At 44.3% G+C, this 14517-nt stretch overlaps 1 protein-coding gene across 5 annotated transcripts in view; it reads right to left on the bottom strand.

Moving 5' to 3' along the window:
- LOC107391826 (oxysterol-binding protein-related protein 7) overlaps window positions 1–14517 on the bottom strand; it is a 40288-nt gene that overhangs the window by 17341 nt on the left and 8430 nt on the right. For 3 of the 5 annotated variants that reach the window (XM_015969277.3, XM_015969278.3, XM_054741911.2), the window contains exons 3-12: window positions 11134–11262; window positions 10270–10323; window positions 10047–10160; window positions 9774–9935; window positions 6627–6765; window positions 6342–6460; window positions 6175–6264; window positions 4201–4357; window positions 3845–3978; window positions 3154–3246 (exon numbers count right to left, since the gene is read on the bottom strand). In XM_015969277.3, coding sequence (XP_015824763.3) covers window positions 3154–3246; window positions 3845–3978; window positions 4201–4357; window positions 6175–6264; window positions 6342–6460; window positions 6627–6765; window positions 9774–9935; window positions 10047–10160; window positions 10270–10323; window positions 11134–11262 — 1191 coding nt within the window. The remainder of the gene's footprint in view (window positions 1–3153; window positions 3247–3844; window positions 3979–4200; window positions 4358–6174; window positions 6265–6341; window positions 6461–6626; window positions 6766–9773; window positions 9936–10046; window positions 10161–10269; window positions 10324–11133; window positions 11263–14517) is intronic. The other 2 variants (XM_015969279.3, XM_015969280.3) reach the window with 1 other exon arrangement.

Below are 14517 nucleotides of genomic sequence, written 5' to 3'. Positions count from 1 at the left end.
ATAATCTTGTGTATTTTGCTGCATTTATACATAATGAAAACCAAAAAAAGTAAATGCAAGTTTGTTCAACAAACATTTGAGTTTCTGTACATTCAGTTGCACCACAGAGGACAGACGAGTACTTTCCTAGTCAAATAAAATAGAGTCAGACACTGGAGAGTACCATTTTAGATCAACGATATCCAGGCCAGTCCCTTCAGATCAGCAGGATTATGCTAAGCCATGTCTACATGTCCCAGTGCATTCAAACCCATCATCAGCAGAAGGCAATGCAAGATCACCAGACTCCAGCCACTGTAAAAGGCATCTGCTGCTTTCAGAGGTTCTGTGGCAACATGATGGCTACAACGCCATTGACTCCTATAATTTTAATCAGTGGGCGAGGGTGGAGACAATGGGAGATTATGAATACTCAAGAGTGCACCAGGATATAACCATACTGCTGGACTTTATGAGAAAGTTCAGAGTCATCTCTCTTCATTTCTTGCAGCAACAGAGGTTAGAAGATGCTCAGGATTCTGTAGGTCACAACAAAGACTGAACAAATGAGTCTTCAGCTGCTTTTTAAAGGAGACCACTGAGTCCACTGATCTCAGGCTCAGGGGGAGAGAGTTCCAGAGTCTGGGGGCCACAGAAGCAGATGATCTGTCACCTTTGACCTTTAGCCTGGTGCTGCACAACCAGTAGGCTTTGACCACTGGACCTCAGGGACCTGCTGGGGGTGTAGGGACTGAGAAGATCACCAATGTAAGATGGTGCTTGCCCATGTAAGGCCCTATAGACCAGAACCAGGATCTGGAAACAAGATCATATCACCCCTGTATTAGCAAATCTTCACTGGCTTCCTGATGAGTTCAGGATTGATTTTAAGATATTGCTGCTAGTTTTTAAATGTCTGCATGGTTTGGCTCCCTCAAATCTGTGCAGCCTGATTGAATCACGTGTCCCGTCCAGGATGCTAGATCGGCAGATCTCCATCTACTAATGACATGCAGATTTCGGCTATAAACTAAGGTTGCTAGAGCCTTCTTCGTGATGGCTCCCGTCCTTTGGAACCGTGTACCCTGGATGCAAAGACAGCTGATTCCTTGGGCTCTTTCAAAGTACGTCTGAAAACGCATCTGTCTGCTTTGGCATTGCAAGGACAACCAAGTGGTAAGGGTTAAGGCTTTCGGTTTTGTTTTCTGCTTTTAATCTCATTGATGTTTTATATTCCTATTACTTGCATTTCATCTTGGTTGTCTGAGATTTTATTTTTGTTCTTGTAATTTCCGGACAGCTTTTATGTTATTAATGCTTTTTTATGTCAATGTTCAGCACTTTGGGGTAATGGCTGTTGCCATATATATGGGCTGTATAAATAAAACTCGACTTGAATTGAAATCACTGTTGTTTTGGCGGACATCTAAGTTAGTCTTAGTCAGTTTTAGACGACTAAAATTCAAAAAGGTTTTGAGCAGTGAAGCACTAAGCCAAGCTGAGTGAAGTTGGCTTCCAACACACATCAGAAATCCACGCAAATAGAGTAGTTAGTGCTTTCTGATCTGGGTGGGGAGCTGAGGCTGGTCTCTGAGCAGAGGACACAGACAGCAGCAACAGAGCTTTACTTCGAACTTTTGTGAGACAGTGTGAGAAGCAAGCTGACCAAGAGAGTCTCTGACTTTGGGAACCAGCTTGGCTGGGGCACAGATGAGGATCTCAGTCTCATCTTCATTCAGCTGTAGAAAGCTCCCACCATCCAGGTTTTAATGGGTTCTGAGAGGATTAATGGTCACAGCAGATAAAACATATTTGAATGAAATTTTTTTGTGTTGCCAAATCAAGAAAACACGTGTAGATTTTTTGGGCAAACTCCTCAAGGATCCCCCTAAGGGTATAGAGCTGGTCCAGTGTTCCACAGCCAGGACGAAAACCACATTGTTCGTCCTGAATCTGAGGTTTGACAATCCGCCGTATCCTCCTCTCCAGAATCCCGGATTAGACTTTACCAGGGAGTGTGATCCCGCGTAGTTGGAACACACCCTGCTGTCCCCCTTTTTAAATAGAGGAATCACCACCCTGGTCTACCAATCCAGTGGAACTCTGGGCAGCACCAGAGATAGGAGAGCCCAGCCCAAAGTCCCCGGCCTCTGCTTCCTCACTGGAAGACGTGCCAGTGGGATTGAGGTCTTTGATGTACTCCGCCCACCTAACCACAACGCCCCAAGTTGAGGTCAGCAGCACACCATCCCCACTATAAATAGTGTTGTTTAGAGGCGCTGGATGGTGGACCAAATTTTCCTCAAAACCATATGGAATTCTTGCTCCATGGTCTCACTGAACTCCTCCCACATCGGGGTTTTTGCCTCTGTGACCACCCGGGCCGCATTCTGCTTGGCCTGCCGGTACCCATCATTTGCCTCTGGAGTCCCACAGGCTAAAAAGACCCAATAGGACTCTTTCTTCAGCTTGACGGCATCCCTAACCGCCAGTGTCCACCAGCAGGTTCAGGGATTGCCACTACGACACGGCCGCAGCTCTGGTTGGCCGCCTTGACAATGGAAGCACGGAACAGGGCCCACTTGGACTCAAATGGCGCCTACACATTAGCGTCGGCACGGTTGGGGTCTGGTCAGGCTGTATGGTGTGGGTTCTGTCTAGCACGAGCGATGTAGTGTTCACATTCTCAGGAATGCGGAAATCCCCGAGCGCACGCACGCACGTACGCACACACGCACGCACACACACACACACACTCTTCTCTTGTTCCCACTCAGCGGCAACTCCGGAACAGCAGCTCTGTGCTACAGACAGAAGTTTACAACAGTATGTTAAGGAAGTGACGGAGGATTTTACAGAGTTAAACAAAAGATAATCAGCTAATGGGAAATTAACTTAATCTTTGATCTCATAGCACCCTCAATGAAAAGCCAACACCTCCAGAAAAAGAAGTTCTGGTGCCACCCCATTCCCGATGAGTTTACTTTCATTAGAATATGAAGTGACTGATCTCAAACACCAAACACCAGTGAAGAAACCGACTATAATGTAGATGATGTGATTTGGCCCAAACGTGTCATGCTATAAAAAGGAAAACCTATGTCAAAGAAAGATTTTACATTGTGATTTTAAATGCAACAATTCAGATGATACTGGGACTAAAGCAGTACACACCTGGTCTGGGCGGACAGTGCAGAAGGATTCTTCAGTAGAGTCAGAGGACAGCGAGAATGAGTGGACTTTGGTAAGATGGGACTGAATGTCAAGCTACACATGCATAAACACACATGGGCATGCAGGTAAATACAGAATTTCCATGTAGGGAAGACGCAGCAAAATCAAACATACAATATCATGACTGAAAGGCCTGATTCCAGAGAACTTGGTTTAGTCTCAGTCACTAGGAGGTCACTCCCTACTGGTTTCACCCAACCTCCATACGAACTCCCAGTAAAAAGGTCTGGAAACACACCTGTCTTGGTTTGTGTCACAAGCAAAAGCCTGCCTCTCAGTCACACACACACACACACACACACACACACACACACACACACACACACACACACACACACACACACACACACACACACACACACACACACACACACCTAAGGTGTGTCCTCTGTGAGGTTTTTCCTCCCTACAAACAGCCCCGACCTGCTCAACTGTTTCACGATGCTCCTCACACACAGACTGCTAGGGCTTGGCCCTCTTTTGTTCTCCCAGATCACCACTAATGAGCAGAAGCAACAACAGGTTTTGAACCAGAAACCCTAATCTGTCTGAAGTCCCAGGGGAAGTAGATCAGATCAGGGTCTGGAGGAGGGGCACTGTGGTTTCCATGTTACCCAGCATGAGTTCTTACCTCTGACAGTGTGGTGCACAGAGTAGCGAGCTGCTCAGACGTGTTCTGTCTGAGGTCGGGTCCGGCCCATGCCTGCCTCAGTCTCTCTCTCTCTAAAGTCAGAACCTCATGAATGGCCTTCAGAGAAGAGTGAACTGTAACATGAGTATTAGTCAGTAAGACACACACACACACACACACACACACACACACACACACACACGCACACGCACACGCGCACACGCACGCACGCGCGCGCACACACACACACACACACACACACACACACACACCTAAACAGCTGTGAAAATGTAAACTAGTTAAAAACAATAAGCCAACAACTTTAGTCTGAGCTGGAGCCACTGGGAAGATCTTACCCCTTTGAGACAGACTACAGATGTCCTGGTGGAGCTTCTTGGCTTCAGGTGAAGTGACCTGAGGGTTTGACAGCTGGGAGTAAACATGGTCAGGTATGGACTGAACCGATGCACCCAATCCAGAGCCACAGCTGGTACTCAAGTGGCTTGATGTGAACTAGGAATGACAGACAAAGAATTCAGCATCACAAAGGCAGCTTATGTCATAGCTCATCTTTCTCCAGGCCAGAGTCACTGATATGCTTTGCAAGGAACCATCACACTTCTGCAGCTCCTCCTGCGGTCCCTTGGGTTGTCCTATAGGCTAGACTAATACAGCTTCTTTTGGTGTGTGTGTGTGTGTGACACAGGAGCCTCTTGTCAACAGGCCATGTCCTAACCACCTCCCACAATCCCACAAGAGGCATCTAAGGGCCAGTCTGACCATTGAATTTCCCTCTGGGATTAATAAAGTATTTCTGAATTTGAATTGGATTTGTATCCCTGAACCTCTTATACTCTCTCCTCTTCTCATTGTAGAGAAGCAGCAGCACAGGACTCCAGAGATGCCCGAGCTCCTCACCTCATTCCCAAGGTGGAGCCTAGTGGAGCAAACACTTCAGCTGTTCGTATTTGTAATCTGGTTATTTTGATGGTTACCTAAAGCTCATGGCCATTGGTGAGGGTTGGAATGTAGATCAACCTGTAAAGTGAGTGCTGTGTGAGCAGTTCAACCCCAACCCGCATGCTGACCTACTGCTCCCTCCTTAGCAGCACCTAGATACCTCTGCCCAAGAGACCCAGAACTGGCAAACCCCCCCCCCCCTGCATTTCAGTGTGTTGTAACCCTTGTGCAATAGCAGATGTTAGATTAGTGTGTCTGTGTCTCTTTTGCTGCATACTTCTGGAACCCAAGTTTTCTTTTCATTTGCTGTTGTCAGTGGTTGAAGGTTACAATCATAGTTTACTGCTGTGTGTGTTCATCTGTAACATTTTTCTTCTTTCTTTTCTCTGTGTGTATGTGCTGCTCTAGCAAGTTAATCTCCCAACTAAGGGATTAATAGTCTATTCTATTCTGAGAACCATGGCTTTGGAGTTGGAGGTCTTGATCCCCTTCCCTGGTGGAGTAGTACCCTCAGTAGGAACATCTCCATCTTTCTTCTGACTATGTGAACCAGACCGTGCTACAAAGACCGAATGGCCCTTAATCCATGACGGACTCCACTAGGGATGTTCAGATCACACTCCTTTGCTCCTGTTTCGACCAGAAAAGCATTAAAATAAGGAGAACACATCCAAACTGTCCTTTAAGTTTCACTTTCAGTTTAACATTTCAAGTACACAGAATAAAAACTTGTTTATATTGTGAAATACTTAAAAGTAGCACCATTGCTCTTATTTCAAGTCGTTTACTCCCTCAATATGTAACTGTGAGCAATGCGTGTTCATGTGATGGAGCAGGCAGGATAACTTTTCTCTGCATAACACCGGTAGCTCCAGTGTGCGGCAAAGGAGAACTAGAAACCCAAATGTTTTTGCAGTCTTTGGCTATTTCTCTTTTATTAGCGTAACTTTCTCTGTCGGCTGACTCCGCGTTTTTGTCCGACTTCACTGTTAGAGGTAAACTGGGGATTGATGGACACCAGTGATTTGCTATCCACAGAGCAGGGGTGAGGAGTGAGCACCACCTCACCCCTGCCACATGGACCTCAAGGGATAAACCATCAATCCTGCTCAATGGTCAGCTTTCCTGGCGCGGTCGCCCATGAAGACAGTGGGAGGGTGAAATGTTAACAAGACTGACTAGATACTTCAGCTAACATTTCCTTTTGTTCATTTCTCTGGAGCTGAAGCTCAGGTTTAAAAACTATCAGAAATAAAAACAACACATTTAACAGCAAACCACTCATCAGCACAAAGCAACAACACAAAACTAATCTAATAATATTAATAACAAAAGCACAAATCATGTCTATTGAGTGTCAAAAGTCTTACCGTCCCACCCATAGCTTCCACACGAGACAAAGTCCTGGAGTGACCAATGAACTTTCCAGTCTTCTTCTTTGGTTTTTCCAGGGTGATATTCTTAAAACACACACACACACTCTTTATTAACCTGCATTTATCTAAAACAGCTTACAGTACTCTGACCGTCTGCTCACCTGCATGCTGATCCTCATCTCCAGATCAGTATTTGTGATTGGGAAGCCTCCTTCCAGCCAGTGGAGTCTTTGGACCAGTTGAGCAAGTTCTGTCAGTTCTGCTTGGCTGCGAGCAAGGTCTGATCAACAGTGAGTGGAAAATTACAGGTTAGTGAATAAAACAGTTCAAAGCTCACCATTTGATTGGGTCAGAGGTCACGTTTGTATCCCAATATAAGCACGGACCTTGTTGATTACAGGTGAACTCTGCTATTAAACCCCATGTTAACCTAAGAGCTCCCTCACCATTGGAGGTTGCATCAATGTCATGGGTCTGCTGCAGCCAAGCCGACACTTTGCTGGTTACGGCTGGATGAGAAGTGACCTGGGTGGGGCTAACCATCTCAGAATGGCATGTGGATGCGGAGCTGGCATAATGAGGACTCTAAAGAGCAACAACAGGTAACACAAGAAACACACTGATCAGAACACAACTGGGTGGAAACCTCTGGAGACCAAACATGCTCAGAAGTTGGTGGTGTAATGCAGGAACATGTTTTTGAGCAGCAGATGGTAAACTCCAAATGAAATCACTCCTTAATAACATACTAGTGTTTTCAAACACAGATGTGTTATTTACAGCCAGGCCTAAATGTGAATGACAGGTTTGGTTTTTAGTTTGCTGTTAAAAGGGTTTTTGGATGTTGAGGAAGCAAACTTTCAAATGATCAGTAGAGTACATCAGCACCAGCAAGGCCTTCTCTGCTGGCCTGAACGTGATCAAAATCACTAACTTATAGAACGATGCTAGTCCAATGAAATTATATTTACTGACTTACAGTAGATTTTATTTTCCTGTTTGGGGAACGTTTCTCTTGGCTGCAGCATGTCCTCTACCGGTCTGGATTTTCATTATTTTGTCAAATCCGATTTTGCCTCCGTGCTGCCAGAGGGGGTCTAATCTGCCCAAGGCCCATACGCCTATAGAGTGGGCTTTTGATAGCTATGTTGAAAAGAAAGGGAGCCGTGTTCATTAACCAATCAGCTTTCAGATTCACCTCTGTGGGCCTTTTAGCTGGCTCACAGGGATGCCAGGGGTTATCTGTCCTCTGGATGTTCAGAGAGAAGCCATCACCACCAAGTTTTGCTAGCATAGCATATCCTCTGCAAAAGTCACACAGCATAGACGTGAATATGTAGATGCCCCATTGGCTGCTTGACAGTATATCAGCGTTGATGCCATATTGGATGGTTCCTCGCTCTCCAAACCCAACTTGAGTCAACAGAGTAGACAACTATGCCCATTTTTTGTGTATAAAAACTACCCAATAAAATCGAGGTAACTATTTACTTAGTTAATTTATACCACATATATGTTTGCAAATAGTACTTATATTCAAAGTTAAGACATAGCTTGTTCTATTTGTCAGTTAAATAAAATGGGTAGAATTAACACATTTTTCTTTATTTCAGTATTTAACTAATACATTTAGTCCCATTTTAGATGATTTTCTTGGGTGACATTAACATTCCAAAAAATTGTTTACAGTGCACAAGTCTTGCATATGACTGGAAAGTTTTCCATCAAGCTATGATGCTATTAACAACCAGCATATTTGGCTCACGGGACAGCCAATCACACTGGCCATATGCATTACGGAGGTAGAACTCAAGAGGAGAACATCATTGAACCCTTTCTGCACCTCTCTAGGGTAACGACACGGTGAATGGCTTGCAGCGGCGGTCAAATTGTTGGTGGGGACACGTTGCCTCCGTCCGTGCCAAATCTATGGCCTTGAGTAGAGGTCACTGCTGACTTGTCTAGCCTACCTGTTGAAATGTTATATTTCAATTAATTTTATTTATTCTGTTTATTTATGTTTGTCTTTAAACCATCATGCCAAACACACACACACACACACACACACACACACACACACACACACACACACACACACACACACACACACACACACACACACACACACACACACACACACACACACACACACACACACACACACACACACACACACACACACACACACACACACACACACACACACACACACACACACACACACACACACAAATAAATAAATGATGAATGAATGAATGAATGAATAAAAAAAACTTTGTGAAAATGCATATTAGGATGGGCCTGTGGTTCTGATGTTAGCCTAGATCTGGACAAGTGGGGGAGTAGAGGGAGGTGGAGTGTACAGTCGGTAAAGACGGCTCTCCCTTGCCCTGTCTCTAACATGCCTCCATCTAAATAGGATAGATTATCCAGAGTTATCTCTGTAGTTATGCTGCTATAGGCTTAGACTGCTGGAGGACACACTGACCACTTTCCACACTCTACTGCTTTCTTCTACAATCTGCTCTTTAACTATATTATTTCCTGCTATTTCAGCTGTTAACTTTATTTTTTCTTTAAGTGTTTTTCTCCCCAGAAGAAGCTACAATGATGTTCTGCTGAGCTGTGGTGGCCTCATGGAGGGGGCCATCGGCTAGCACACTGCTTTGACATTGAATGTGCTACTACTAGTTTACCCGTTTATAGATCCACTAGGATGAATACAAGTTTATCTCTCACCTAATAGAAAAATTTACTAAGAAATCACAATGTAACCTGTGTGTGTGTGTGTGTGTGCGTGTGTGTGTGTGTGTGTGTGTGTGTGTGTGTGTGTGTGTGTGTGTGTGTGTGTGTGTGCGTGCGTGCGTGCGTGCGTGTGTGTGTGTGTGTGTGTGTGTGTGTGTGTGTGTGTGTGTGTGTGTGTGTGTGTGTGTGTGTGTGTGTGTGTGTGTGTGTGTGTGTGTGTGTGTGTGTGTGTGTGTGTGTGTGTGTGCGCGCGTGTCTGCTCTGTCTTCTCGATCCCCAGTGAGTCGTGGAGGATGGCTGTTTATCCTGAGCCAGGATTCTCTGGAGGTTTCTTCTTGTTAAAAGGGAGTTTTCCTCTCCACTGTCACTGCATGCTTGCTCAGTATGAGCTGTAAAGACTCTGACGCTAGTCAGTGACTTGATGCAACATGCTGGGTTCCTTATATAGGAACCTTTTTACTGATTGGCTTAATGACCTGACCTGTATTGGAATGTTTACTATGTGAAGTGCATTGAGACGACTTGTCATGATTTGGCGCTTTATAAATAAACTTGAATTGAACTGAAAGTTTTTTAGTTGGGTAAACACCTTCCTCAATAGAAATAAATGCCCTTGGGGCGAATGGGGACCCATTCAAGATGGCATCCCGTTGCTATACCAGCTCCGATAGACAGTGCCTGTAGCTTTTTACACATGAGCACATGATTTCTAAAAGTGTAACCTGCTTTGCAACTGCTGTGATTAAAGCAGGCAGCTGAAAATATTTTCTCTTAACGTTAGCCTGAAACATTTTAACGGCCTTTTACAAACAAAGCACATCATTTGATCTGTGGGAGTTAATACTGACGATCAATTTGCTTTGCTGACTGGCTACAGCTGGCAGCGTGTTCTGGCCCAATGACAGAGCGTGTAGGACACCACGATGGACGCTCATTGCCTCATTTTTTCTAAAGACACGATGGGCACACAGCTTCGTCAGCCAGATGTAAAAGATGTCACTGCTTTTTGCCTAAAATGGGAAAGGAAAGAGGAAACATTTAATGTTAAATGCATACTATTTATATAAAATAGTTTAAATGGTATGTTCAGCAAACATCTTCTGAAAGACACAAGGACACACCTTGAGGTGATAAAGATTGTCTCCAGCATCGAGGTCAATGCGTTTGGACTTCTTGTTCACAGACATGACCGCCATACTGATGTCCAGAGAACCGTGGAGCTTCCCCCTCTGAATCTTTACCACCAGGACAGAGGAAAAATGTCATTTTCTTTTCTTAACTCAAGAGGAAAAAAAAGTAAATCTGTATACGAGGCATCAGGCAGCTGCTCTGATGATGACTCACATCTTGCTGCGTCTTTGAGTACTTGAGAATTCCTTTCTCCAACAGGAAATATCTCTAAGAAAAACAAGCAAATTCATCAGGAGACACACACACACACACACACACACACACACACACACACACACACACACACACACACACACACACACACACACACACACACACACACACACACACACACACACACACACACACACACACACACACACACACACACACACACACACACACACACACACACACACACACACACACACACACACATCCAATCATTTGAAGATTACGAAACATGAATTTATGCACTTTCACTCAAGCCCGTGTCCATGAAATTCCTGCCAGACTTGATTTGGTCTTTAGCCACAAGCTCATTCATCCTGAAGAACATAAAAGCCATTTCTCCAAACAGAGGCCACTGACTCAAGTTCAGGACTTCTGCACAGACGTAATCTTCAGAACCCTAACCTAAAAAAAACCACTTGGCGGAAGCTTCTTTATTAATTTCATTATTTCTTTTGACATTTTTATGTATTTCAAGTTCTGTTAGCAAAAAGACAGTTCTGCTCATTTCCAACCGCACGCGTGCATCTAATGATACATCATTATTAATTATCAGTGACACAAAAACAGTTGTAGACTTTTGTTCAGACATGCACTTCAGCACACATTTTTAATTTGCTGTCTGAAATGGGTTCAACATGAAACCTGTTGAAATGCACAGAAAAGTATTTTATCAATAAAGCATGCTCTCCCACTGCTCCGTCTCAAACTCTTTACCTGCAGAAGCACCCTCAGAGCTGCATGCTCAGCTGCTAGCTTCTGACCGCTTTATTGCTGCTCCACAGGTAAAGCAGGTGTGCTTCTCACCTTGTGCCAGCCTTTGAGGGGGTACTTCCTTCTCTTCATCAGGTAACCCTCACAGATACCAGGAATACTGAGGTCCAAAGAAGAGCCAGTAACCGAAGATGCATCATTCATCACCTCCCAGTTGCGAGACTGATGCAGAACAAGAGGGAACATTTTTGAGACAAGTCGTTATCATACTAAGACATGTCCTAGTCCTTAGGGCACCTCCATAATGTACCAAACATATGGAGTACCTGTTGACCTCAGCAAGGTGCAGGAGACCAGCTATAGTGGTATATATCATTTAAACATGATTATCACTATCCCTAAAAAGAGGAAAACCAAGGAATATAGTACATTTACTCAAATCTTATTTTTAATGCAATTAATGTCAAGCCCCACCATGCTGTGTAATACAAAGTTCTACCAGCAGTTGGTGCTATAGGGGGCCTAAGTCTCCTCCCCTTCCGGTCAGATCATGAGTCACCAGAAGAGTGAATGCAAGTCAATGTGGCTAAAAGAGCCATTTTCTAATCTGCTTTGTCTTACGCCCTGGATTGCACATATGTTGCACTGCAATTAAAAAAAAAACTAATGATGACATACCCACCCAAGTCACGTACTTTGAGGTTTATCGGCATGTTCGGAATTAGCATGACAACATATCAGACATCGGCACGTCACATACGTCACCACAGAATCTCTTCTCCCCTACTGCAGCTGCTGCTTTCCACATGGCCAGATTTACATGGTTTTTCCTTCTTAAGGAAGGATTTGAGGTTCGCTAAACTTTCCCTGTTTTTCCACCATGTCTGGTTCGATGACATCACTTTGGTGAAGCACATTTGTAGTCTTGGACTGATTTTCACACAAAACCTAACATAATGTTTCCCCCCGATCAAAAGTAAGCACTTTCTTGGTATCAAACTGCGTTTTTAAAATGAATCATGTGTGAAATCCATGGCACATAACAAGCAGAGTTAGAAAATTGCATTTTTAGCCCCGTTGACTTGCATTCATTTTATCGGTTTTCCGGGGTCCCATGGTCCAGAAGTAGATAAGCGTGACTTAGGCTCCCTACAGTTTTTTATGTTCTCATGTTGTTTTGTGTTAGTCAACCAAAGTGCAGTAGACCAGTAAGTAGCTCACATGTGCCATTTACTGAGGGAGTGAAGAGGTTAGAATTGTTTGTGAGATCCACATCCATCCTCACTTGTTCTATGGAAAGCACCGTCTCTGTAGGTATTTGATTATTGACTTGTTTTTAACCCTCCCACTGTCCTAATGGGTGTGACCCCACGAGGAAAGTTGACCATTGAGCATCGCTGGTTTATCCCTTGGGTCCATGTGGCAGCGGTGAGGAGTGAGCACCACCTCCTCCCTGCCACATGGACCCAAGGGATAAACCATCAACCCTGCTCAGTGGTCAACTTTCCTCGTGGGGTCACACCCATTAGGACAGTGGGAGGGTTACAACATTTTCTAGGGTAATTTATAATAATGGAGAGTCTGTGACTTATTAAGAAAGATTTCTTTGTGACAACAGCTAGATTCAATATACAGGCTGTGTTTCATTGCTAATGAGGATGTTATGTTCTCTTTCGTATAGCTCCACCCTTTGAGCTATTGCTTATTGGATTAATCCCATCCCCTTAACCAATCATTGAAGAGCTTTTGTGTACGCCCGCCTCCTAGGCGGGTCCTGGCCCCATAAAAGGGCACAGCGAGCCTAGCTCATCTCCTTTTTTCATCTTCAAACAACTTTATCGTTTGAACGAGCTAAAACTAACCCATTCTCTTCAGGCACATATTTGATGATCTGGTCAGTTTGTGCTCCTTAGGAGTTTTCCTTCCCCTCATGTGTCAGAGTAAGATGCTGCATCCCACCTGCTGTGCCCAGTGTGTGAGCTCAGACTCTACGTCTCTCCCACAGCTCAGCTGCTGTATGTTCACTATAGTGATTGTTCCAAAGGGCAACCTCGATCATCTCAGCGATGTGGTGCCAACGCACAGTAAGGCTTAATCACAGCTGTCGCTGACGTTTCTGATCAGAAACTATGCAGTTTCGTTTTTGTCATCCTTGTGTTCTTAAGCACAATATGTCACATTCTGTCCTCTTGATTGTGACAGCTTCCCTCCCGCTTGTTCATAGGCAACCTTGGGATTGCTTCTCATCAGCTATACGCTGATCACATGCTGTCATCATGTCCTCCAGCTGTTCTCACATGTTTACGCCTGCAGACAGGTGTAGAGGTTTATTAGGTGGAGCCTCTGAGTCCGCTCAGGTTTAGTTCTGAACCAGTGTGGCATTGACTATATCTGGCTCCGCCTTTAATCGAATAGGTGATGGCTTAAAGGGCGGAGCTATACGAAATAGAAAGTTGGTTACATATTGCAACCCCAGATTCTGAGTATAGCGTAGCCCTTCAAGCATCTTCGCCCCACTGGTTCTGTGGGCTCAGTGAGACTTATGGAGATGAGCTATGCTTGCTGTGCCCTTCTATAGGGCCAGAACCCAGCTAGGATGCAGGCATGCACAAAAGCTCTTTAGTGATTGGTTGAGGGGATGGGATTGATCCAATTGGCGATGGCTTGAAGGGCGGAGCTATAATCATTGAATCTGGGATTACAATATGTAACAAAGGTTTTAGTGACGTGTTGATGGACAATCTTGATGTTATAAAAGTGCATACCTGTATTTGTTTTGTTATTTTGAATGACGTCCCTTACGTTTAATGCATTGTGAGCATCATCATTTAGTAGTTTTTTTATACATCACATCTACAGTGGTTTTGTTATTGTTTAAATAGCAATCCACACGTCTGAAAACATATTTATTTTTAATTTTTTTTCCTCTGTTGATTTGATGAAGGAAACAGAAGACAAAACACCTGTCACTTGTCAAAGACTTATTTATCTGCGCGCTTCCCCATCAGTGAGAGAATACGCACAGATTTTAGCTAATAGAGCTGATGGTCACAGACCATATATGTTGCTCATTTTATAGACCTGTTAGGAACGCTAGTCTAGAAACTAAGCAGAAAAGGTACAGAACAATAAAAAAATAGAATCATGGGCGTCACACCCGTAGGGGATTTGGGGTTTTCTACACCCACACTTTTCCAGCCGTTTAGCTCACCTCCACACCAGTCTGGTTTCTCTACGTCGCACTCACTCTGTTTGCCTCATCTCCTTCTTCCCCTCCCTCTCCTGTTTCTCCTTTAACCCAACATCTGATTTCGGGTTTCAAGGAGAAACAGGAGAGAGAGGGAGGGAAGAGCTCGACTGAATTCATAATTTTACATCTTGACATTAGCTGTACAAAGTCTGAGTTTGATAACGTGAAGAACAACAATCTGCAGAGGTTTATAACAGGCGCGGCGCCAGGTTTTCATTTTTGGGTGG

Source organism: Nothobranchius furzeri, chromosome 18 (genome assembly GCF_043380555.1).
Source record: "Nothobranchius furzeri strain GRZ-AD chromosome 18, NfurGRZ-RIMD1, whole genome shotgun sequence".
Lineage (NCBI taxonomy): Eukaryota > Metazoa > Chordata > Actinopteri > Cyprinodontiformes > Nothobranchiidae > Nothobranchius > Nothobranchius furzeri.
The sequence above is the reverse complement of the archived record's forward strand: the minus strand, read 5'-3'. Positions and strand labels throughout refer to the sequence as shown.